Source organism: Gobio gobio (assembly GCF_949357685.1).
Source record: "Gobio gobio genome assembly, chromosome: 16".
Taxonomy (NCBI): Eukaryota; Metazoa; Chordata; class Actinopteri; order Cypriniformes; family Gobionidae; genus Gobio; species Gobio gobio.
The window spans coordinates 43,411,696-43,436,159 of record NC_137109.1 but is presented as its reverse complement, the minus strand read 5'-3'; the positions used below and the strand labels follow the sequence as shown (position 1 = coordinate 43,436,159).

Here is a 24,464-nt window from a genome sequence, read left to right as displayed (position 1 = left end):
TGGGATCGCGCAGAGCCTCTGAAGCCCTTCGAAACGCTTTGAAACTGCATTGATTTGGACTTTCACCATTTTGGTTGCAATGGAAAACTCTAAAAAAATCTGTCTATGGTGTGGAGAAAAATCCTGGAATGTTTTCCTCAAAAAACTTAATTTCTTTTCGACTGAAGAAAGAAAGACATCAACATCTTGGATGAGATGGGGGTGAGTAAAATATCAGGAAATTTTCATTTTGAAGTCAACTTATCCTTTAAGGATTACGTGGGCACATTCATTTTAGAAAAATAACGATGTGCACAGAGAAATCTTTTATAATAAATACTGCTATAATAATTGTCAAATTTTATTTTAAAATTTTTATGGCTGTAATCTCCGAGTCGATTAGTCGATACGTTCTGGCTCGACCAAAATTCTGATTGGTTGATTTTTTTTCCCGCGTTCATTTCGTCAGTTTTGCCGCGTTCATTTAATCAGGTGGAAAGCACTAATTGCTAATGGGGGTGTTTTCAGAGCACCCCTGTTTCACAGGTAACAGTCTGTCTTCAGAACACCCCCATTGTTTTCACTTCTTTTGGATTAGCCCAACCCACTGGAGAAGAGACAGATTGAAGTAGGCTACTTTGCTGTTATATTATTTAATTGTGAGAGCGTTTTCCTAGTCAGTCCTCTTCTACCATGTCAACAAAGACATCGGCAGTGTGTCAGCATTTTTTAAAAATGGAAAATGGGGAAAAAAGTCAAATGCAAATTTTGCAAGCAATAGTTTGCATATCACAGCTCGACGACAAACATGTCATATCACCTAAAAACGGTAAACTAACTTGTCTGCGTTAGGTTGCCCCGTCTGTTTTGAGTTGCCCCGTCCCTTTTATTATTGTGCAAACTGCAAATGTATTTCTAGTATTATTTATTGGATTTGGGCACTTTATTATTTTATTTTTTATATGGAGCCTAATGCGCGATGCGCTGTGCCCACTGTTTGTATTAGTTTTGAGCCTATATGCTTTATTTTTCAGTTATGCACTTTTTGTTTCTGCTCTTGATCTGGCTTGTTTAATAAATATTCCTTTTTTATTAAAGTGGACGTGCCTTTTGTGTTTAAGAGTAAAAGCTTTAAGTTAACCGTCTATTCGTGTCTCAACCGCTGAGCTGAGCTCCTATATGTTCAAGCTGCACAGAGCGGCTGCAATGATAATGTCTGTCAGTTATTATAATACATATGACAAAAACAATTGTCTAAATTATGTTGCATATTGCTCAAAAGTTCTTGTGATGATATCACTAGTTAACAACATAGTACTATATTTTCGGAAATCATAGGCTATGATATTGCGCAGGTGCACGTGATGCAACGCTGTCAGAGCCGACAGACTCGTGTGTCAGACTCGTTTCAGTGCAAAATAATTAGGTCTAAAACTATTTAATATACTGCAAATGGCCTACTAGTTTTTTATGGTTATTTATAATTCATTTAGGCAGAGAACAAGGCTACCAAGTTCTGCGCACAGTGCACAGCTAATTAATTCGCATTTTTTCCTAACGCCATTTTTAGTCGAAAATTTCAGGACTTCAGTCGACCAAGATTTTCTTTTTTTGTTTGATTATAGCCCTAAAAATTGTATTAATAATGAGATACTTTGCAGAATTGATGCAGTAACACTAGCCCTCATTTCCCTGTTTTTTCTTCTTTCTCTATTCCTTCCTCAAGAAAAAAGTAACCCTGCACCTTAACATTCAGTAAGAAGTCTAAATTCAATACAGCGCATACTGTAGCGCTGAGAAGTGTAGACACTATAAAGATCCCAGAAACTCTCACTCCTTGTTTCAGTGTCACATGCAGTCATTTGTGCACTATGTCGGTTGGCACTACAGGAGCAGATCTATTTTTCCCCGCACTTTTCACTTCCTCATTGGATTGCAGAGACAGGGCTGAAAACCATGAACAGCCCTTCACTGTCATGCGGTTACATGAGAAACCCGCTCTGAGATAAGTGCAGTTCTGGGGGTGCCACCTCTCTTGATCTACCTGAGCATGCTTTTACAGCTCAGAACAAATCTTGACAGTTTTGGTTAAAAATGTACTTTCAGTTTTGAATGAAAGACTATCAAAAAGGCACACTTAAAGGGATAGTTCACCCAAAAAAAAAAACAAAGAAAATTCCAAATTTGTGAGAGATTCTTTCTCTGTGGTACAAAAAAAAAGATATTTTGAAAAAATCTACATTTGTAATAAAAAATAGTTTTGACGCACACAAATGAACACATTGAAAGTCCTTCGTTTTGGATTCCATTTACTTGCATTGTGTAGGCAAAACTATATATTTTTTTTACCCCAAAATATCTCAGATATTTCTGTGAAAATATTTCACAGAAGGAGGAAAGTCGTACAGTTTTAGAACGACATGACATGACAATTTTCATTTTTGGATGACCCATCCCTTAAAGAATGAGTTTTGAAGTCTTTATATTTGCTTTAAAGTCATAATGAAATCAAAATGGACTATTATTATTATTTTTTTTTCTTATGGAATATTACATTATTTATTAAAATTTATTTATCCATCTTTTTAAATTTTTTTATGTGCCCTCTTATGCTGCATTCACACCAAACGTGAATAGAGCGTCAAAATCGCGTCTACCGCATCTAGTTGGAAGCTTAAACATTTTGAATCCATTTGCACGCGTCCACAGCGAATTGGACGCGCGTATAAATTGAGCGTTTGAAGCGAAATAGACGCGCGTTCCACTCCAGGAAAAATATTTCATAAAACACCACTCTGCCTCTTTTCGGTTTCATTATAAAAATATATATTAAACATTAATAGCCACACAAATGTGGTCCAGGCAACTCCTACATTATCTTCACTGCATGTATATTTAAATATCCTTAAAAAATAAAGTTATGAAACTTCTCTTTGCCCTCAGTCAAAACGATTTGGCAGACAACAAATTAAAGATTCATGACACCAAAGATCACCCGTTAGATCCACACAAGACGAACCACAACAGAGACGTCAGAGCCAGCGGCAAACATCAGAAGGACTGGCCGAGGAAAGGCTGCTCTCGCCGGGGTTAATGATCTCACAACTCCAAAAACACAAGATAATTTTTTTTAAATAGGCGCTCTCTTTATAAATAAACCACAGAGTTGAGCTTTAAACAACTACGTTCGACCTGAAAAAGTCTTAAAACTACATTTTGTGACACAGTAATATTTTTAATTTATGCAGGGTTTCTCATCACGTCACTTTACCATGTGACAGCAGCAAGCAGGCTCCTGATTGGTTAACGCGGCGCGAATTGACGGCAAAGTTCAGATTTTTCAACTCGGGCGTCAGACGCGAATTCGCTTCAAACACGTGAATGCACAAAAAACACCACTCGCACAAGATGCTCAGTTTGCGTCCAATTCGCGTCATTCGCATGAACAAGGCGGAATCGCGTCCATCGTGCTGCACGAAACGCGTCTATCACGCCGCAGGACCTCCAGACGCGCGTCAACGCGCCTTTCCATTGACTTAACATGGAAATCACTCGCGCCAGACACCTCTTTTGATGTTAAAAAACTACTGTCTGGATTTACTAAAGACCGTGAAAAATTAGCGTAGAAAAGGCTTTGAATCATGCATGGTGATTTACTAAGGTTTGCGTACGTCAATTTACGGGAATTTGCGCCATTATTTATTGCCCAAAAAAGCGTGTCTTAATCCAGATGCTAAAGCCCGATTTACACTTCTGTGTCAAAGTGTGCGCCGTAGCTACTTCGTAGGCTGTTTGTTGCACGCGTAGCCTATGACGTACCCTGATGTGCACCTCTCCAAAAATTTAACAACGCATCAATTCTACGCGGACTGCAAGCGCTGTAATTGCTCTGCCAGAACCACTCCCTCAATAAATAAAAAAATCTGCGATAGGAGTGTGTATGTGTCCAGAAATGGGATGATAGTTTCATCCTTACATCTGCTATATGACACAATATTTTGTAGTCCAGAGATTCTTGATGTTAGTGAATAAATGCATAGATCCGCTGTGTATAGTTGATTTATTTTCTCATTAAAACCAAAGATGTTAATCAGTGATTGTATATCAAGAACAGGGACACATTTGGGTGCATTTTGATTTCAACGGAACAAATAGTCTCCGCAACAGCAATCGATTGAAACAGCGGCCACGAGCACTCGGCATGATTTCAAAAACGCATTCCAGTGCCAGATCGCCTCTTATTTACCTCTACTAATCAACTAGAGATGCTTCATTTGTATTAGATACAAAAACTCAAGCTGCAAGAAAAGTCGCTATCTATTTGCCGCCATCACTGCTTCTGCTACTCCGACAATGGCTGTGTCCGGAAACCTAGGCAGCTGACTCGTTGCCTCGCTGCCTTATCAGACAATGGCTTGTAAGGCAGCGTTTGTGCATGAAGGCACCTCGCAAAACTAATTTCGGACCGACTTCTCAGGCAGTGTAACCGCTTAATGATCTACAGCAAAATAGAAAGAGCTTTGGTGAGAACTAAACAAATATTTAATTACTACATTAGTAATTTCTCGCTAGAAATGATATCAGAATTAGAAAATGTTGGTAAAAAATTTTACATTTACACACAAACTGCCCAGCAAACGCAACTTTCGGACGTCATCTTTTTTTTCCAGCTCAACTGTCACAGAAAGGAAAGCACATGATTGTGGGATATCAAAGGCAGCGAAGGATACAAATATGCTGCCTTCAAAAATCGATCAGATGAAGGTATCTCTGGAGACAGGAACTTCGTGAAGCTAACATTAGATTCGGACATGCCTTGATGCCTTCCTGCCTGGAAATGTGTCCTCCGAAGGCAGGATTTTCCAGGTTTCAGACGCAGCCAATGACACAAGAAGCTGCTTCTTCTTTGGATTTTGCTTTGATACTGTGGGTTACACCATCAACATGCCGGTGGAGACTGCCTACTAGCGGTCTGCGTGTGTAATTGCACATTGACGCGGACAACAGCGCAAAAGTCCAATGCGTAACTTGCGGTGTAGAGGATATGGCGTAGGTCCGACGCAGAAGTATAAATCAGCCTTAACTCGTGCTGTTGGTAGATTGCATTGGTCATTATGGGAATGATCCGGCTGCGTCTGTGTACTTTCTCTGGTTGTCAGTAGATCACTCGCAGAAATTTCCACTCCCAATCGGCGCTATTTTGGATTTGCGGTCACATGCTAATTTGCCATTTAGTAAATCTGGCCCTTGATCATTAATCAAAATATCTTCCCCTCCCTCTTGCAGCGACATCTGTTCTCTTCTCTGATGATGTGTTTACTGGCATGAGGGCGGGACAAGCTGTCACTCAAATGACATCACAGCAATAGCAAACCACAAACATCCAATCAAAATCAAGTCCCGCCCTACATTTTTTCTTGTTCGAGAAGCTGTTTCACCCAGCTGTATGTCACAATAGGGACTATCGCAGCTTCTGTTTCATTCTAACTTCAAGTTTCAACTGCTGGGGTTATCATGGAAGAAAGCGACCAGCATCATTTATTTTCAATGAGAGTTGGTAGAGGCGACATGAGCAACAGAGAGTCTAGCCAGTTAGACAAAGATCCAGAGCAGAGTTCAGCTTTATTCGGTCAACTTGAAGTCAGTTGAGTTGCTTCAAGCTTACTACTCTGTTTTGAGATGGTGTGTTCAGTGTGACAATTGAATACTGTATTTCTTTTTAGAGTTCAGTGCACCTGTGGTTTTGCTCTAGACTTGATGTGTAATGTCAGATGAGTAATGTTGGAAATATAATGTACATTATGTCATATCCAACCAAATAAATGGCCTGTCCCTGCTGTGATGTCAACACTTAAGAACATTTATAAATCTGGACCGTACCATAATGTCAGTGCTTTGGCGGAGGTGGACACGTTAAAGTTGGGCTCTAAGTTACATTCTGCAAATTTGGCTGCAGATTGATTTAGCTATGCTTCACCAAGGATGTGGTCTTAGTCCTTGTAGTGCACAGGAAGAGGAAGAGGCTTGCGCTTCTGTGGAAACACGTGATACGGCGAGAGCTCTGGCCTTGACATATCTGCAGAACACCAGCCTCACAGCGAATGTTTTGATATGCTTGATGGCCAGAATGTCTGCATTATAAGATTGAATTTGAGTTTCCCACACCTGGTTGAATTAAATTACTTTTGGGGCCTTTTAGCTAGTCATGTTTGCTTTTATTGCTGTGTAAATTGCAGTGTGATATTTATATTATAAGCCAAATACTAGGGAAAAACCACAAACCGTTCTCAAACAAACCACAAACATTTCTGATTATTATCAATGTCGAAAAAGTTGTTGATTTAATATTTTTGTGGAAACCGTGACATCTTTTTCAGTAATAAGTAGGAAGTTCGAAAAAAAAAAAAATTTTTGTCATGTTCATTACTGTCACTTTTGATCAATTTAATGCGCTTTTGCTGAATAAAAGTATTAATTTCTTTAAAAAAATAAAAAAATAAATCTAAATAAATCACAGAATCTGCAAATGAGTACTTAAAGCCACAATATGTAATTTTTCGCCGCTAGAGGTTGCTTATTCAAAACAAAGGCATAGCTTGATGATGCCTTGATTTCGCTGAGCTTTTATTATGCCGCAGACAAACGCTTCCGCTTTTCACGGTCATGCGTATGTGGGTCAACGCAATGCTGTTTTATCGCATTACATACATCTGAGTGTAAAGTTATGTTATAGTGTTACACGATACTAGGCTAGATCGATACTAGGCATGGTAAAACATGGACTTGTGGTAAATCATGAAAAAAAAGTTGAGCTATATAACAACGTTTTCTGTCGATGAATGTATCTAAACAGTTGCTCTTCTGACTAATAAAACATAATATATTAAAGCGTCCTTCACCCATGGTGTTTCCATGGTTTCTACAAAATAAAATGGAAATCGAGGGTAACGCAGGTATGATGTCATTGATAGGCGACGCAGTCCGTGTCCTGGTTAAAATAGCTTATTTCTCTGGATATAAACATTCTTTGAAACATTTGGGATAATGTAAAAGTACACAAAATGTATAACATTGGTCTAGTGGCTTTTGGATATTTTAAATCCAAAAATCTTACATTTTGTGCCTTTAATGAAACTGGAGACTCACCCTCAAATTGTTCCAAACCTGTTTACATTTCCCCCCCCAAAAAAAATTCCAAACAGTATGAATTTCTTTTCTTTGCTAAACACAAAATAAGATATTTTGAAGAATGTCGGTAACTAAACAGTTGATGGACCCCATTGACCTCCATAGTATTTTAAGTCAATGTGTCCGTCAACTGTTTGGTTAACTGTATTCTTCAAAATATCTTCTTTTGTGTTCAGCAGAAGAAAGAAATTCATACAGGTTTGGAACAACTTGAGGGTGAGTAAATGATGACAGGATTATTATTTTTGGGTGAACTATCCCTTTAAAGTTTAAATGAAAACATGTCGTTCCAAACCCGTATTAGTTCCTTTCTCTCATAGAACACAAAAGGAGATATTTGACACCATGTTCACGCTGCCCTTTTGCCATGTGATTGCTTTGTGTGAGGAACAGACTGATATTTAAGTTGTTGTTTGCTGCACCTCACAAATTTGAATTTTCATTTTGAAATATGATGCATACAGATGATGCTTAACAGCATTGGTTGTGATTGGTTGTCTGTTAAAACCAGTTATGATCCAGCAAGTTTAAATATATTTTTAAGAGAGACTGCAAAGTGGAAGATTAATAGAACAAACAAGGGAATTTTCATTTTACAGTTCATTTAAGGGTAACTTCAGTGATTTTAACATTAAGCTTTGTATCAGTAGAAACCCCATAGTATATTTTAATTATGGTACTTTCCCTCCTCATGTCCCCCTGAGATGAGAGAATTATTATTTTTTGGCCAGAGGCTAAAAACTACAGCCAGTTGAAGGAGCTGTTCCGTATGTTTTCAACCCGCCCACAGGGGAGAGATCTCGCACACAGAATGTAAATGCGCTCGGCTCTGCCTCGGCATTCATAACGGAGGGGTGCAGAGCAAAGTGAGTGTTTAAACTTTTCAATGAATTCCTATGAAAGTTTAGCTTCCATATGCGATCAGAAAACGCGCCAGACTGGACACGTGCGCTGAGAATGACAGCCACGCTTACCTCAGCTCTGCTCAGCTCTTTCTTCCTCTCGTGATGAATGAAATCTGACTCCTACTGCATTTGTCCTGTGACTTTCATTCGGCCCCCTCACACTTTATTAAAAAGACACGTTCAGTTTTTAATTGTAGTGTTTATTCTCTAACTGAACAAAATTATTTTATTTATTATGAAGATCAAAACGACGCTGGGAGTGGCCTTGTTGGGCAGCGAAGCAAGTGCATTCTGGGAGTTGTTGTCTTCCACATGAGACAAAAATACATTTTCTGTCTTTTCTTAGTCTAGAAGGCACCAAATTCAAAAATAATTTCACATTTCTACTACATAAATGACTCAGTTTAAATACACACTCATCTTCACAGCGCTGAAGTGCCCCTTTAATATTTTTTAATATCTCTCCTTTTGCAGTCGATGGACCTTGTCTGCAAATCATCGAACAACCAAAACAGGTAATGCACATAATATTTTGGTAAATGCTCTTGTTAAATCATTTGAACTAGTCAAATAACGACACCACTGAAATGTTGTCTTGATTCTTCAAGTGTTTTTCCTAACATGTTTTTAAGCTAAATACAGCGTAATGGCACAAAGTCACAGAAGAGACTGGTAACAGGCTCATTATAGCACAACATTAAGTCTGACATTGTCATCTCCAGAGGGGCTTCAGGTTCCGCTATGGATGTGAAGGCCCCTCCCATGGAGGACTCCCTGGGGCCTCCAGCGAGAAGAACAGGAAGTCTTACCCACAAGTGAAGGTAGGTTCAACCAGTTAAAGCTTTGCTGATGCCCGACGTTAAACAAACCATTCACGTCTGGTTGGGCAATAGGGTTTCGATTTTCTGCTGTTTTATTCCTCCAGTGCTTAGTTGGCTGTTATTTATTTTTGGTCTTGGCAGACATTGTCATATTAAAGAAATTACAAAAATAAAGGTTGAAAATCTTTCTTTGACTTGCACTACGTCCAATAGTTTTGGGTCAGTGAGATTTTATTTTTTATTAGTACTTTTAATCAGCAAGGATGCATTAAATGTAGGGATGCACGATTGTTCGGCAACCGAACTGTAGCAAAAATTGAAATTTCAAATGCAGCAAACATGTCGGAAGTGTGGAATCATTAAAGTGTCCGAGAAATGGCCGTTTGCTGACACTGTCTAAGCACCCTCAAATGCAAGCAAGAGAGCACCCTCAGTTGATACTGTAATAATGTATTGGCAAATGCTCCAGTGCATATTTGTGTCTGTAGAACGTCAAATGTATCCATTTATAACGTGTTTCTGCAGCGGTGACAGGCTCGCAAAACCTCTCATGAACAAACAAACAGAGGTGCGATCACGACGAACTGACAGCGACAGCGTTTAGTGATCGTAAATGGAGCGGTTTTGGCTCACTTTTGAGTCTACAGTCTATATAATCCATTGAATAAAACTATTGTTTTTCATGTTGCAAAAAGGATTAATGGCCAATTGCACGCTGCAAAGTTTCGGAAGTGACATAGAGAAAAAGTAATGCATTAAAGCAATGTATAGGCAGACTAATAGATTAATCGAAAAATATTCGTTGCAAAATATTTTTGAAATTGTAAATAATCTTAAATGTCTCACTGTACACTCAGTCTACATCTGCACTAGAGCACCCTCAGTGATTTCAGAAGCACCCTCAGTGATTTGATTATGATACCTGTAGGCATAATAGGCCAAAGATAAGATAAGATGGCAGAAGATGGTGGAAAAAATTGGCAAAATAAATGGAAAAAAATCTAAAATCCACGTACGGTATTCGGCTTCGGCCTTCGGCCAAGTGTTTTATTATTATTCGGCTTCGGCCAAGATTTTTCATTTCGGTGCATCCATAATTAAATGGATCAAAAGTGGCGGTAAAGACATTTATAATGTTACAAAAGATTTCTATTTAAAATAAATGCTGTTCTTTTTATTCATCAAAGAATCCTGGAAAAATATGTATCACAGTTTCCACTAAACTATAAAGCAGCACAACTGTTTTCAATATTATAATAAGTAGGAGAAGAAGAAGAAATGTTTCTTGAGCACCAAATCGGCATATTAGAATGATTTCTGAAGGATCATGTGACGCTGAAGACTGGAGTAATGATGCTGAAAATTCAGCTTTGCACCACAGGAATAAATTCCATTTTAAAATATATTCCAATAGAAAATAATTGTGTTAATTTAACACAATCTCCTGGTTTCACAGACAAGGCTTAAGCCTAGTCCCGACTAAAATGCATGTTTGACCTGTTTTAACTGAAAGATACTAAAAATATGTCAGTGCCATTGTTTTGTCTCACACACATCAGTAATGTTTTTTTCTAAGGCTTGTTGGTAAAAGTCACTTTCATCAGGTGATAAATCCCAATGATGCAATATTTGCTGGCGCTCTCGACTAAAAATAGTAGCTGCTTTCTCTTACAACTGCCTGTCTGTGCCAGGGCAGTTATTTTGGGATCACGGTGGCTGAAGGTTTAGAAAGTGAGTGAAAAAAAACAAGGAAAGCGAGGAGAGAAATGAAAGAAGAAGGACTCTGTTCTATTATCATGTTCTCCTTCATGACGGCAGTCTGTTTGGGAATTTCCTCAGTGTGTCACTGGGGTAATTAGTGGGAAGAATCGTTCTGTGTAATGTGGCGTCAGAGATGGGAAACCGAGTGAGCGGCAGCTCGCCCCCTCTCGCCCCGACACACTCTGACATGCAACACACAAGCGCACATTAAAGAGGTGTGTGTGTGTGTGTGTGTGTGTGTGTGTGTGTGTACTTTGCACATACACCTACGAGTAAGTGTGGGCTTATCTGGGACTCCAAGTCCTTGATCAGATTAATTTGATTTGTTATGAATTGATAATGTTGTTTATATGCTTTATTCATTTTTTAGAAGTGCCATTAAACATACAGACCCCAAATTTGGTAGAATGGTCCCAGATTTCACCTGACTACTCAGATGTACACACACATTTATCTGACAATAGGTGGCACTATGATGGGCTTATTACATTTAACCGGATAAGTGAATGTACTTTCTTTGCTAAGGAGCATCATAGACCATAAACTGAATTTTTATTTCCCCTTCAATCCACGCAATATTGATGACTTTTGAAAGCAGAGTAAGAGGAAACTGGTCTGGGGCGAGGAGGCCTGGTTGAGTTGCGTTAGTACTGTGTTGAAACTCGCAGTTATGGTAAACGGGCGTGGCATTTCAAAAACATGCTCAAAACGGTTGACCAATCATAATACACTGGTCCAGCCCACCAATCAAAGCATATTGCGCTTTTAGGAAGGAGGGGCTTTATAGAGACAGGAACTAAAAAGAGTGTTACTGACAGACTGGAAAGAGAGGTGCTGCAACAATGTAATGTTTTTTGAACTAGGGGCCTATTTTAACATTCTGAGCGCACGGTCTGAAGCGCATGCCGCAGGTGCACTTAGGGCATGTCCGAATCCACTTTTGCTTGTTTAACGATGGAAAAAACGGTCGGCTTGACAGGCCCATGGTCCAAAAAGGTTGTACGTAGTCTTTTAACGAGTCATGGGTGTGTTTTGGGCGTAACGTGCAATAAAATAATCAGAGTCTCACTTTAGATCGGGTTTTTGTTGGTTAATGGTGCAGTCAGTTGCCTCAATATCAAGTCAGTTGCCAAAATATTTTCAATTGCCTCAAAATAGCAACACGCCAACAATGCACCTGAACACACCTCGGATTTAGACCAGCACGCCCATGGGCGAACAGATGGGTGCGAGTGCATTTGCTATTTAAACAACATAGCGCTGGATGTGAAAATAACTTAGTCGGGCTGAAACTAGCAAAAAACACTTGCGCCTGGCATCGCATTTAGGGATGGCGAAAACTAAACATTTTCTTGACCGACAACCGAGCCTCATTAGCCGGTTGAAACCGGTTAACCGATTCGTTTAAAATATGCTGCGCTATTTGAAATAACAGCCGCGAGCCGCGCCTGCAATTTTGCAACTCTGTCGCATCTCTCTGCCGCTCTGCCTCCCGCTCTCACACACACACTGTCCCGGCGCCGCCGCCTCCCTTCCACTCACGTCACTTTTTTAAAATCCCCTACAGCGCGAAACATGAGTCCCGCAAACGCGGCGCCGAGGAGCTTGTTTGTAATCGGAGGACTAATGGCTCCTTAGTTTCGAAATGGTTTGGGTACAAGGTGATCGCGTTGAAAATAAAGGCATTTGTCTAGCGTGAGAAGCTCATTTGAAACATTGCCGCGGCTCATTTAAGAAAATGACAGCTCCGAAGAGACGCCGCTTTAGTTCAAGGTTGTGCTAACAATAATAAAGAAAGATGATGATCAACACCTTATGTGTTACCACTGATATGTAGATGTAATATATTTCCAAATGTTAGCCCATCTTATGCAGAATGTTGTCTAATAGACTGCAACACGATAAAACCAATGGATAAAACAGGCACCTTCAGAATGCGTAAAAGACGCACCGGCCAAGGCAGGTCTAACTCACTGTGTGCCTTCTAATTAAGCACTGTATCACACAAGTTGCAACTTACATCTGTGTCGTCCTTTTTGGTGAAATGGTCCCACACATAGGGATGAAACGGTATGGAAATTTAACATCACGATTATAGTGACCCAAATTATCACGGTTATCAATATTATCACGGTTTTGTTCAAACGAGATGAAAGTGTTCAAAAAGAACAGATGCACACACTTAAAACATTTCAACAAGTTTTATATTTGAAAATCAACAAACAACAAATAACTAAAGCAGCTCTATGCACTTTTTTATGCTAGATTCTATTCTGTGGGATTTCCTTCCTTATAATGGCCGTCGTCAATAGCAACGCATAACGCATAAATAATAATAATTTGTCATAAATATAATCTCTAATATTATCTCTGTAAATATATTCTCAAGCAATATTCTCATCAGTGTTCAGCAATGACGCATTTAAATCTAGCATATTTTGTGTAAGAGCCCAAACAGTATCCTAGTGAAATAATGCATATCCATATTTCCATATGATTTGACAGTTTATTTTCTTAAATATCAAAATGTGTGCATGATACCTGACACCTAGATGATCACTTAACAGTCAGTTTTATGACTGTCATTCTCTTCAAATGCTATTGAAGTTTAAAACGTGTAACGTTACTAATGTTGTATGTAACTTTAGAGACGGTCCCTAAATTCGCCAGCGTTATGCCAGTCATATCAGATGCGCTGTGGTTCTGCTGTGTTTGTTTGAAACTATTTTCGCTGCTGAAATAGAACAGAAACAGTCAACCTCTGTATGATGAGTGAATCTCCTGCGTACATCGCATGTTTCTCTCTGCTTTGAGTGCAGATTTCAGTGAGTGAGAGTGGCGCGCGCTCCGAACAAAACTCCGGCTAATCTGAACGCCTCTGATTATACTCAATATAAACACGTGTGAGTGGTTATAATGCGCAACGCGATTATAACAGATGGCTTTTGAGAAGAGTATAATAAGTTCAACAGCCAGATTGGCTAGTGTGCAGCCGAAATAACGTTAAGTTACACCCGCAAATGGCGGTTTTTAATGTCAAGCCCTGATTATTATCCCTTAAATGTCACCCTAGTCTTGTCTGAACTTGTTCGTTCGCTTCACGTTATTATTTCCCAGACGTAGTTTTGGTATTCAGGTCAAAGTCCACTTGCCTTGCGTTCGTAGTTTTGAAGTGTTTCCCCCTATTACAGCGACTTTCTTCTGGCATGTTCTTCAGACAGGGTGACCATCTTCGATTAAGTTTCCCTCAGGACTTTTGTAAAAGCCAAAAAATGACAACGCCTCAGATTTGGTCCTTTTAGAGGCTGAACAATCTCCCGAGTCCTGTCATTGCCTTCTGCCATTTCTTTTCATTCAAAAAACAGCCTGACGCTGACTGGACAAGATTTACCGCGAGTTTTCACAATCGTGATAATCACACGCGGTTTTAATGATAATTACATTTTATACGATATTACTAACCGTCACTAAATTTTATCATGGTTTATCGTGAAACCGGTAATTGTTTCATCCCTACCCACACACTACTTTTCTTTATCACACTTCATACTGTCGTCTGCCCTGGCTCTAACCGCAAACCTTGTGAGCGCGCAAACCCAAACGCTGTGACCTCGCGCCAAATGTTTTTATTGGTTTATTAAGTACAAACAGTCGAGTTATGAAAAATTGAGTGTGAGGGATTTGTTCACTTCACACAAAAAGATTTTGGAATGAGATGGCTAACTGTAGTAGCGTTTAGTCCACTGTCTATAATAGCCTAATTTAGAGATCACTTTTTTTTTTTTAACCGACAACCAACAACTTTGATCGGTTAACGTTGATACGGTCAACCATAGGTCAAACGGTCATCGGTTAACATCCCTAATCGCATTGCGCCGGGGGTATGACAGGGCCCTCAAGCATGAAAATCAAAATCAAGACTTTTTAAAAGGCATAATATGGCCTTTTTAAAACTTCTCATTCTCAACTGTGTATAGAAATGTAACACCGTGACCACTACTTCTCTACAGCAATAATAGTCTATTGTTTTAAATCTGGCTGTTTTGGAAATCCTAACGCATGTGCTGGAATCCCCCTGTTTTTGATGTTGATACTTATTTTGTGGTCTACAATTAATTTGATCACTGTCCTGTGTACATCATACAGGTTTATTGTAGGGATTTCCGTGTTGATGAATTTTATATCAATAATTATTCACGTATTCGCACACTTGCATGTTTTCATGTGCGGCATCATCAGTGCTTTCATGATATCATCAAACGATCTTTCTAGAGGGGCTCTCGTTCATATTCTTTGATATTCGCTGGGTATTTTTTTCTGGGGGTTGATATTTCTATGTGCATGAGTCATTTTCGTCCCAGAGAAAGTGTCTTTATGAGCCACATTTGAACTTGGCCTATAGAAGCAGGAAAACCACACACCCTGGCTTATGAGTCAAGAAGAGATGATTTTAAGTCTTTTCTTATTAGTATTTGGGATTTACTTGTAATTCAAGCTACCGTGGCACTCTTTTGTTTTTCTTTGAAGTCTTCTGTGTGTTTATTAAGGATGGCGTTGATAAGAATGGCCAAATTATGTTGTGGAAAAGTACACAAATGTTCCGCCCACTTTCCCTGTGAATGCTGGGATTTCCCCCACCGAAATGAGATTAGCATACCTGTGACATTCCTATGCCATTAATATCTTCTGGTTTGCCTTTTAGACTTTCTTGAGATAAAAATGATATTTGTCAATTTATCAATTATTAATTGATCAATAATTGTTTTTATTTATATTATTTCACAATAATCTATTGATAATAATGTTTTATTTATACATGATTTTTTTTCACAATAAATTAATATATTATTATACAATAATAATTATGATGATGATAAATGAATTATAATTGTTTTTATTGATTAGATTATTATTTTCCACATTAAATTATATATATTATTATATAAATCATAAGATAATAATGATCATTGTCAATGTATTAATTATTAATTGATCAATACTAATTGTTTTATAGATAGATAGATAATCATTTTATAGTTAATTAGGATGCTTATTATTTTCACAATGCATGATATAAATTATTATATTTATTGTGAAATAATTTATAATAAGCTATCAATAATAATAATTGTTTTATTTATACATGCTTATTATTATTTCACAATAAATTATTTTTTTATTGTGAAATTATGATGCTTGTTTTTATTGATAGATGCTGATGCTGATGATTATGGCAAAGTGGCAAATTCTTAGCAAGTTTTTTATCTGAAACTGACTGTTTAGAAAAACTGTATTGTGTCATTCTTTTTTTTAAATTCTGTTTGTTTGTGGGGCAACAGATCCGTAACTACCTGGGAGCAGCACGAGTGGTTGTTCAGCTGGTGACTAACTCTCCAGAGCCCCATCTCCATGCTCACAGTCTGGTGGGCAAACAGTGCGATAAAGGAATCTGCATTGCCGACTTGCAGCCCAAAGACTCAAGTATCAGGTCTGAATTTGTCCCTCATCTAGTTATTGAGAATACTTCTTTCTGAGCAACAAAACTATTGCTACATGCAGTGATGATAACAATGATGGTCATAATTAATATTCGCTTGCACGTGTTTCACAGTTTTCCTAACTTGGGCATTCTGCATGTGACAAAGAAGAATGTTAGTAAAGTTTTGGAGGAGAGGATGATTGAGGCCTACAGGATGGGATATAACTATGGCATATCCATCCATGCTGACATAGATGCCCTACAAGGAGAAGTCCGCATACCAAGGGAACTCACAGGTAGAAGTTTGTTTGTGTGTGTGTTTGTTCATGTTTTTCTATCCCGGTGGCGACTTCAACCTGAATGCACAATGACTCATGGGAACTCATATCACTGTGGGGACCTAAATTTAGGTCCCATGAGGAAACAAGTTTATAAATCATCCAGAATGAGTTTTTTTGAAAATCAAAAAATGCAGAAAGTTTTTTTTTGTGGTGGGTAGGTTTAGGGGTAGGGTTAGTGTAAGGGGATAGAATATACCCACATTTTTTTTATTGAAATACATTTTTGCTGGAAATCGATGGCATGCTGTGTGACCAATGTTACTGACTGATTTGTACTTTTCAACTCAAAAATACAAGTGACCAAACCTATTCTGGAGCCCTGATATTGCTTGTGTTCGTTCTAGCTTGAAGATCTGGAATAGTAACCAAAAGGCTGTAGGTTCAAACTCCACAAGGAGAGATCACTTTTCACTTTGTACCAAGACAATTAACCCCAGTTTGGTCTGAGGGCAGTGGCCCTATAAAAAAAATGTCCTTTAAATCACAATGGATTTAAATAGGAATTGACATGTCTCCTGATGATCTGAAAAAACTCAACAGTAAGGTTTAAGAGATGAAGGATTCTTTTTATGAATGCTTGAGATGTTCAGCACATTGTGACTGTGTGTACATGCATTTCAGATCCTGAGAGGAACCTGATTAGCAGTGCAGCCATTAATCAGTCGAAGGAGATGGACCTGAGCGTGGTACGGCTCATGTTCACAGCCTTCCTGCCCGACAGTGATGGAGGCTTCTCCCGCAGACTGGAACCAGTCATTTCTGACCCCATCTATGACAGCAGTGAGTATCATCCTCCTTAATACTGACCGTGTCAATCAGAAACATTCATAACAGTGATGTTTTAGTATAATTGAGATACAATTATAGTCTTTATGTTAACACAATAACAGTAAGATCTCATTAGCTTACATGAACTACCAATGAGCGATGTATTTTTTTACAGCATTTATTAATCGTTGTTAATGTTTGTTAATAAAAATACAACCGCTCATTGTTTGTTCGTGTTAGTTCACAGTGCATTGATGTTAACAGACACAACTTTGGATTTTAAAAACGTATTAGTAAATGTTGAAAATTATGTTTTTAAAGATTGATAAACTATAACAATATTGTTAATTGTTCATGTTAACTACCGTGCGTGCAAAATTTTGCAAGTTGATATTGTGATCGTATTTTTTTTTTCTTACATTTTACCAATTCCAAGCCACATCTATCTTAATAACATTTTGTATTTAATCATTTATAAGTGATATATATTTATTTGTTAAGGGAGGCTGGAAGTAAAAACGCCCTTTATGCAGGTGTGCATAGAAATGGGCCAAAAAAAAGAGCTTTAACTCGCACTGAAAAGTCAAAAATTATGAAATGCTCATGAGAAGGATGCAATACTAGAAATTGCTCAATTAAGGCGTGACCAAGGGACAGCAATACGCTCATTGTTGCTCACGCTCAATTGTTAATTGGCCAGAGGAGAACTGGCACCCCGACTGAGCCTGGTTTCTCCCAAGGTTTATTTTTCTCCATTAGGTCACCTAATGGGGTTTTGGTTTCCTTGCCACTGTTGCCTCTGGCTTGGCGTGCTCAGTTGGGGAGACTAAATTTTTCAACTAAACATCGAAATACATCTAAATAATAAACTAAATTAACCATTTAAACTAAATTACTGATCAAATTATTGATCTAAAGCCCACACTGTCACTGTATGATACTTGAAATTTTTCCAGAATGGCTATACAGCTGAATAAAATTATGCTGCATTATTTTCCTGTTTAACACTGTAAAGCTGCTTTGAAACAATCTACATTGTTAAAAGCGCTATATAAATAAAGTTGACTTGACTTGACTTGACTCATTGGTTCAGCAGGATCATACAAAAACAGGCCAAGAAGAAAAGACACATGTTAACTGCAAAACGAAATGAAGGTGAAGAATTAGGTGTGAACCCATCAGGAACCCTTTAGTCTCTGTGTCATGGTCTCAGACTTTGCTGTGGTAAAGAATCCTGAAATGTGTCCCACACTTAATAAGAATCACAAGCTGAAGTGTTTCGAAATTGAGTTATTTTAGCACATCAAGTTAAACTACATGAAAATGAGAAATGTTGCCTTGTAAACTAGCTGAAACAACATAAGCTTACATTTATTTTATTTCAAGTAACAACATAGTTTTCTTTAATGGTTTTAGTATTAGTTTTAGTTAACTATAATAACCCTAATTCATAGTCATTAGAAATCATAGCCTTTAGCCCAATATGTATAATTTAGCAATAGAAACTACCGGGGACAAAGAAGAGAAAGAAAAGTGTTTGACAACGGAGTGGTCACATGATTTTGAGGTTGTGGCTAATAATGATTATTATTAAGTCTCACTCTCAATCTCGTTTTCATTCTCTTTTTCTTATTCTGTCTCTCTCGCTCTCTGTCAGAGAACTGTCAGATATTGCTTCCTCCCTGAAACTAGGCCTACACTTTCAATTTCCCCTCCCTTTTCTTATAATCTCTGACTCCATTTCGAGTTCATGTTCAAAACGAGACTGCAAACGAAAGGAAAAATAAGGAAACTTTTTTTGATACCTCTGTCTCTCTTGTGGCTTTTTAGAAGCCCCAAATGCCTCCAATCTGAAGATAGTGCGGATGGATCGGACGGCCGGCTGCGTCACGGGAGGAGAAGAGGTCTATCTGCTGTGTGACAAAGTCCAGAAAGGTCAGAGAGCCATATCATTACGGTCATGGCATGCTCTGCCTGTATGTTATTGCTGAACAGAATTAAGGACGTAATGGGGAAAAAAGCACTTTGAAATAAAGGGTTTTTAACATTCACAATGAAAGCTCTTTAGCCAGTCATCCAGATCATTTGCATATGCTATACTGTTCGAAAGTTTGGGGTTAGTAAGATCTTTTTTTTAAAGAAATTAATACTTTTATTCAGCAAGGATCACAGGTCCCACAAAAATATTAAGCAGCACAACTGTTTTCAGCATTGATAATAATAAGAGATGTTTCTTGAGCAGCAAATCAACGTATTAGAATGATTTCTGAAGGATCATGTGACACTGACGACTGGAGCCTTGGTGAGCATAGCAGATTTCTTAACAAAATCTTACTATCCCTAAACTTTTGAACAGTGCTCAGGGTTCCCACTCGTCCTGGGACATTGACACATTTTCCAGTCCTGAAAAACACATGGAAAATTTGAGAAAATGTCCTGGAAAATTATTTTTTTAAAAGAAAACGTTTAAAGAGCCAGTTCGCTTTTTGATAGAGCCATAATCAGTTTGTTTTACTATTGAATTTAAATCAAAATTGAGCTTGAATAATGCACACAATTTGCATGATTTCATCCAAAAAAGCGTAGTTTATGAGCCTATATTTGTCTGATTTTATTCCTCATTTGAAATGTCATTTACACGTAATATTGACAAGCACTTTCAGAGATTTCCGTCTTTTGCCATTAGTGTAGACATGAGCTGTACCGGGGCATTAACAAGATGGCCGCCGAGGAAACCGACTTGTTTTAAAAGGAACTTTGCTATGGGCCAGAAAGAGAGTTTGAAGAATAGTCTTTTAAAACGAAGTAGTGACCTTGATATAAAGGTGAATGCTTTAAGGATCAGTAACATTTGAAAAAAGCCATGTTGTAATATTATCTGAATGAAATCAGCCTCAAACAGTTTTAGCATTTGCCCTACAGGTGATACGGAACCTTGTTCTCCTGCTGTAGTTGCCCTGTGCCACACTTAAAGGAAGTTTTCACTGCAGATTTCCAGCTGTAGGGAATTCCCCATTTCATATGCAAATTCGGAGGCAGGACAAAGTTAGTTTTTCAACGACCTACTTGCCATTTCTCTTCTCTCATATCCTCCCCTTGCGAAGAAGACGTCTCTTCATGGACAAGTCACATTAATTATGATTGAAAGATGATCATTCGGATTCTGGTTGAACCTGAAATACAAAATAAACATTGTTTACCATTACTTCCCACTAAATCCTCTGAAACATTGACAACAATCTCTTAAGTGCTTTAAAATGAGGAATAATATTCATATCACAGTTTCAGTCATGATCCGTTTATGATATTGGGATACAATGACAAGTGTTGCTGCGTGAATCATTTTGCGGGGGCATTGGTGATCCCCAGCCCTAATATGGACAGACAGTCTTGCATGATTATTTTATTGTTTGGTATCATGTTATACTGTATATCAAAGTAGTACCGTGGTATTTCCTAATGATAGCTGATCTGATATGTTTCTGGATCATGTGTCTGTAATGTGCATATCTGTTGTGCCATTAAATGAAGTTTGTATTATATTAAAATGTGGCTTTTGCGGAAGTAAGAGGGTGCCGTGTGGTGATGACAGAGATATTCAAATTTTACTGTGTGTGTGTGTGTGACAACAGTTGTTTCCTCTTTCTTTCCTTGTTGGCTCACGGTAATTTTAATTTTCTTGTTTTCCTCATATGTGATGTCATTGTTTGTTTTTGTTGTTGTGACAGATGACATCCAGGTGCGGTTTTATGAAGATGATGATTCAGGTCTAACATGGGAGGCCTATGGGGATTTCTCCCCCACTGACGTCCACAGACAGGTCAGCACAGGAACTTGTCCGCCTTGTCCTTTATGTTTAGTGACATGCTTTGTGGTTTGATGATGCCTTCAATCTGTTTCTTATGGACAAACCCTGACTTCTCTGGAATAAATAATTGGAGAAGCTCAGCTATTGAGGATTTATTAAGGCAGCATCGAATCAAAACTGATTCTGTTTCCTTTCTTTAAACACTACTGTTTGAAAGTTTGGATTTTTAAAATGTTTTTGAAAGAAGTCTTTTATGCTCACAGAGGCTGCATTTATTTGATACAGTAAAAGCATACAGTACAATTTAAAATAATGAATTTCTATTTTAATATGTATTTAATCATTTTAAAATGTAATTTATTCCTTTGATGCAAAGCTGAATTTTCAGCAACTTTACTCTTCATTGTCACATGATCATTTTAATACGCTGATTCTAAGATTGCTGCTCAATAAACATTTATTATTATTATCAGTGTTGGAAACAATTCATATTTTTGTGTAAACCTTGATACAAGGTTTTAGCTGTAGTTCAAAAGAACAGTGTTTATTTGAAATGGAAAGCTTTTGTTACATTATAAATGTTTTTACTGTCACTTTTGATAAATTTAATGCATCCTTGCTGAAAAAAAATTATTCATCAAGTCGCGGTTACATATTGACTTTAAACGACTGTAATCATATAGTAATATAAAATAAATATTCTGGCTGAATAAATAATCCACCTTTCATTTCATTCCTTAGTTTGCCATCGTCTTCAAGACGCCTAAATATCGGGACCAGAACCTCCAGAAGCCCATCTCTGTGTTTGTGCAGCTCAAGAGGAAGTCAGACAATGAAACGAGCGAACCCAAGCCTTTCACCTACCATCCACAGATTATAGGTACAGTCTTTACCCATCTCCCTAAAGTTTTGATTGGAACTGTGCAACATCAACTCCTTTTTTGTAGGATTTTTGCCACAATTTTGCAAGCTAAGACAAAAATTGCAGACAGAAAAAATGTCTATTGTCACAAGCCCAACTATAAAACCTATAACCCTAACCCAACTATAAAACAAATTGTTTGAGTGGTGTCCAAAAGTGCCAATGCTTCTATTTTGGATGTTTGAAATTTGAGATTTTTTTTTTTTACTGCATAGCAATTGAGTAAAAAGTCCAACGTCTGCCCATATATTGGTTTATTTTCCATTGAATTTCTCTTTCAAACTGTTTTTAGACAAAGAAGAAGTCCAGAGAAAGAGACAAAAGACCCTGCCAAACTTCCAGGACTACAGCGGAGCAGGAGGCGGAGCTGGAGGCATGTTTAGAGGAGGAGGGGGTGGCTCTACTGCAGGAGGTGGTCCCAGTGGAGGAGGAGGAGGAGGTACATCGATATTGCATTGTACTTCAAATGTATTTATTTTTTAATCCCACCATGCACTGCTTTGATGCAGTGATGTTGGCTGAATATACTCTTTTAGATCAAAATATTTCATGTTTTTTCATTTGTCTTCTAGGACATTTTTTCCAGGGATATCAAAATTATAACAATTATGGGTCTGGATACAACTTCTCCTCAGGCATGGGAGGAGGCGGGACCAGCATCAAGCATAGTGAGTGTTCCAGTTGTCAATCAAGCTGCCTTTATCGGAGCATCTTGGGCTGTACACTCACATATACTACCATTTAAAAGTTTGGGGTTGATTATGAAAAGTCAATAACTTTTTTCTTTCTTATTTGAATTAGTGCTGTCAACGTTAACGCGTTAATGCATGCGATTAATCTAAAGTCCTTAACACGTTAAAATAATAGAACGCAAATAAATTACAGAAGTACGTGAAGCTGCGTCATTAGCGTAACTTTCGTCACGCAGTTAGATGATGTTAGAAGTTGGGAGTTTATCACAATCACACTGAGCATCTATCTGTACCATGGTAGGAGGACGTTTCCATTCAAACTCTTTAACCCAATTTGCTCTAAAACATGAGCTCTGTCGTATTCTGAGATTTGTTCCTGAAGAGCGCAATTTTGGTGACGTGCAGGAGTCGTACAGTAATCGTGTGGGTGTCTGATGCACATAGAACAAACTGTGTATGTGCACGCTCTCGATCACTGATCGCATGCTGCATTCATGTACAGACACATTTCGTTGTTTCCACACACACTCAGGAAGGATAATGTTTGATTTGTCATGTGTACGTTGTTGTGTTTAGTAATCGTAGGTTTATGCAGTCAAAGCGGTTGATTTAGTTTTTTTGGCACGCCGGCAGCCATATCACCCTGTAGCCCAAGACTGGTTTCTCACTTAAAGGTAGGGTAGGTAAGATTTGGTTAAAAATTATTTTTCCAAATTTGTTTAAACTTTCTTTATATATCAATACATAATTAAAATGTAAGTACTCTGAAAAAGAAAGTATAAAAATTGAGTGTCTGTAGACCTCTCACGACTGTTTTAAAGACAGCTCATTATTTCCATTCACTCCACCTTCTCCCTTCTGGGCTCTTTCCAAAGCCACACCCCCAAAACACATGAACGCGCTACTACGCCGACCGCGATCAGCTCAGCTGAAAGACGCATTATTTACCTGAGACAAGCGGAGAAGAAGTGCATGTAGTGACATCATGTCAGAATCACATGTAATAAAAAAAATCTAACTTTATCATTATGAATATAAACAAATAAGATGTCTTTTAGTACTCACTATCAAGCTAGAATAACGATACTGGTAAAGTTTAAAATACACACACAACACAGTGTCTACGACACACACAGATACAAGATAAAAACATCAGTAAACATAGATAGAGAATATAAAAACAAACCAAGGGCCGAAATAAACGTGCAGGTAAAGTTCCCGGTGAACATGGTAAAAGAGTTTAGACAGAGGGTAGTAGCTAAAGCTGACTTAGTTCTAAAAAGGTTCCTGGATGCGGTGTACTAGCTTTTACACATGCATTTTGTTATCTGAAGTTGCATTTTGTTATCTAAAGTTACATTTTGCGAAATTCAACACGACAGCGATCAACTTGAGCTAAGCATATTGAATATTTATCATCTCTACTAATGGTTCGCTAAGTGTATAACATTGTAACTTTATGCTAAGTAATGTTATGTTAGCTATATTAGGCAGCTACGTGTGCTAGTGAGACATGCTTCATGAAAACATAAACCAAAAAAATGTATAATTAAAATGAAAGATTACCTGTCCAGCAGGAATACAGCCTCTTGAACTCCTCAAATCAAACGGGTGCGCCAGGGTTGCCAGGTTTTCACAACAAAATCCGCCCAATTGCTACTCAAAACTAGCCCAAAACAAGCCCAATCGTGTTTCTCCGGTAAAAACCGCATTTGGGGGGTAAAATATGTGTCTTTTTGGTAGGGCTGCCTGCTAAAATTCAAAAAAATCCCGGGGCAAAATGTCACATAATTGGGGTCG

The 24,464-nt window shown here is 38.1% G+C and overlaps 1 protein-coding gene across 2 annotated transcripts in view; it reads left to right on the top strand.

Annotated features, from left to right (window-relative positions):
* nfkb1 (nuclear factor of kappa light polypeptide gene enhancer in B-cells 1) overlaps nucleotides 1-24,464 on the top strand; it is a 45,335-nt gene that overhangs the window by 4,882 nt on the left and 15,989 nt on the right. For both annotated transcript variants that reach the window (XM_079838768.1, XM_079838767.1), the window contains 10 exons: nucleotides 8,547-8,587; nucleotides 8,795-8,893; nucleotides 15,994-16,142; nucleotides 16,266-16,429; nucleotides 17,096-17,254; nucleotides 19,073-19,177; nucleotides 20,971-21,062; nucleotides 21,792-21,930; nucleotides 22,265-22,411; nucleotides 22,545-22,640. In XM_079838768.1, coding sequence (XP_079694894.1) covers nucleotides 8,547-8,587; nucleotides 8,795-8,893; nucleotides 15,994-16,142; nucleotides 16,266-16,429; nucleotides 17,096-17,254; nucleotides 19,073-19,177; nucleotides 20,971-21,062; nucleotides 21,792-21,930; nucleotides 22,265-22,411; nucleotides 22,545-22,640 — 1,191 coding nt within the window. The remainder of the gene's footprint in view (nucleotides 1-8,546; nucleotides 8,588-8,794; nucleotides 8,894-15,993; nucleotides 16,143-16,265; nucleotides 16,430-17,095; nucleotides 17,255-19,072; nucleotides 19,178-20,970; nucleotides 21,063-21,791; nucleotides 21,931-22,264; nucleotides 22,412-22,544; nucleotides 22,641-24,464) is intronic.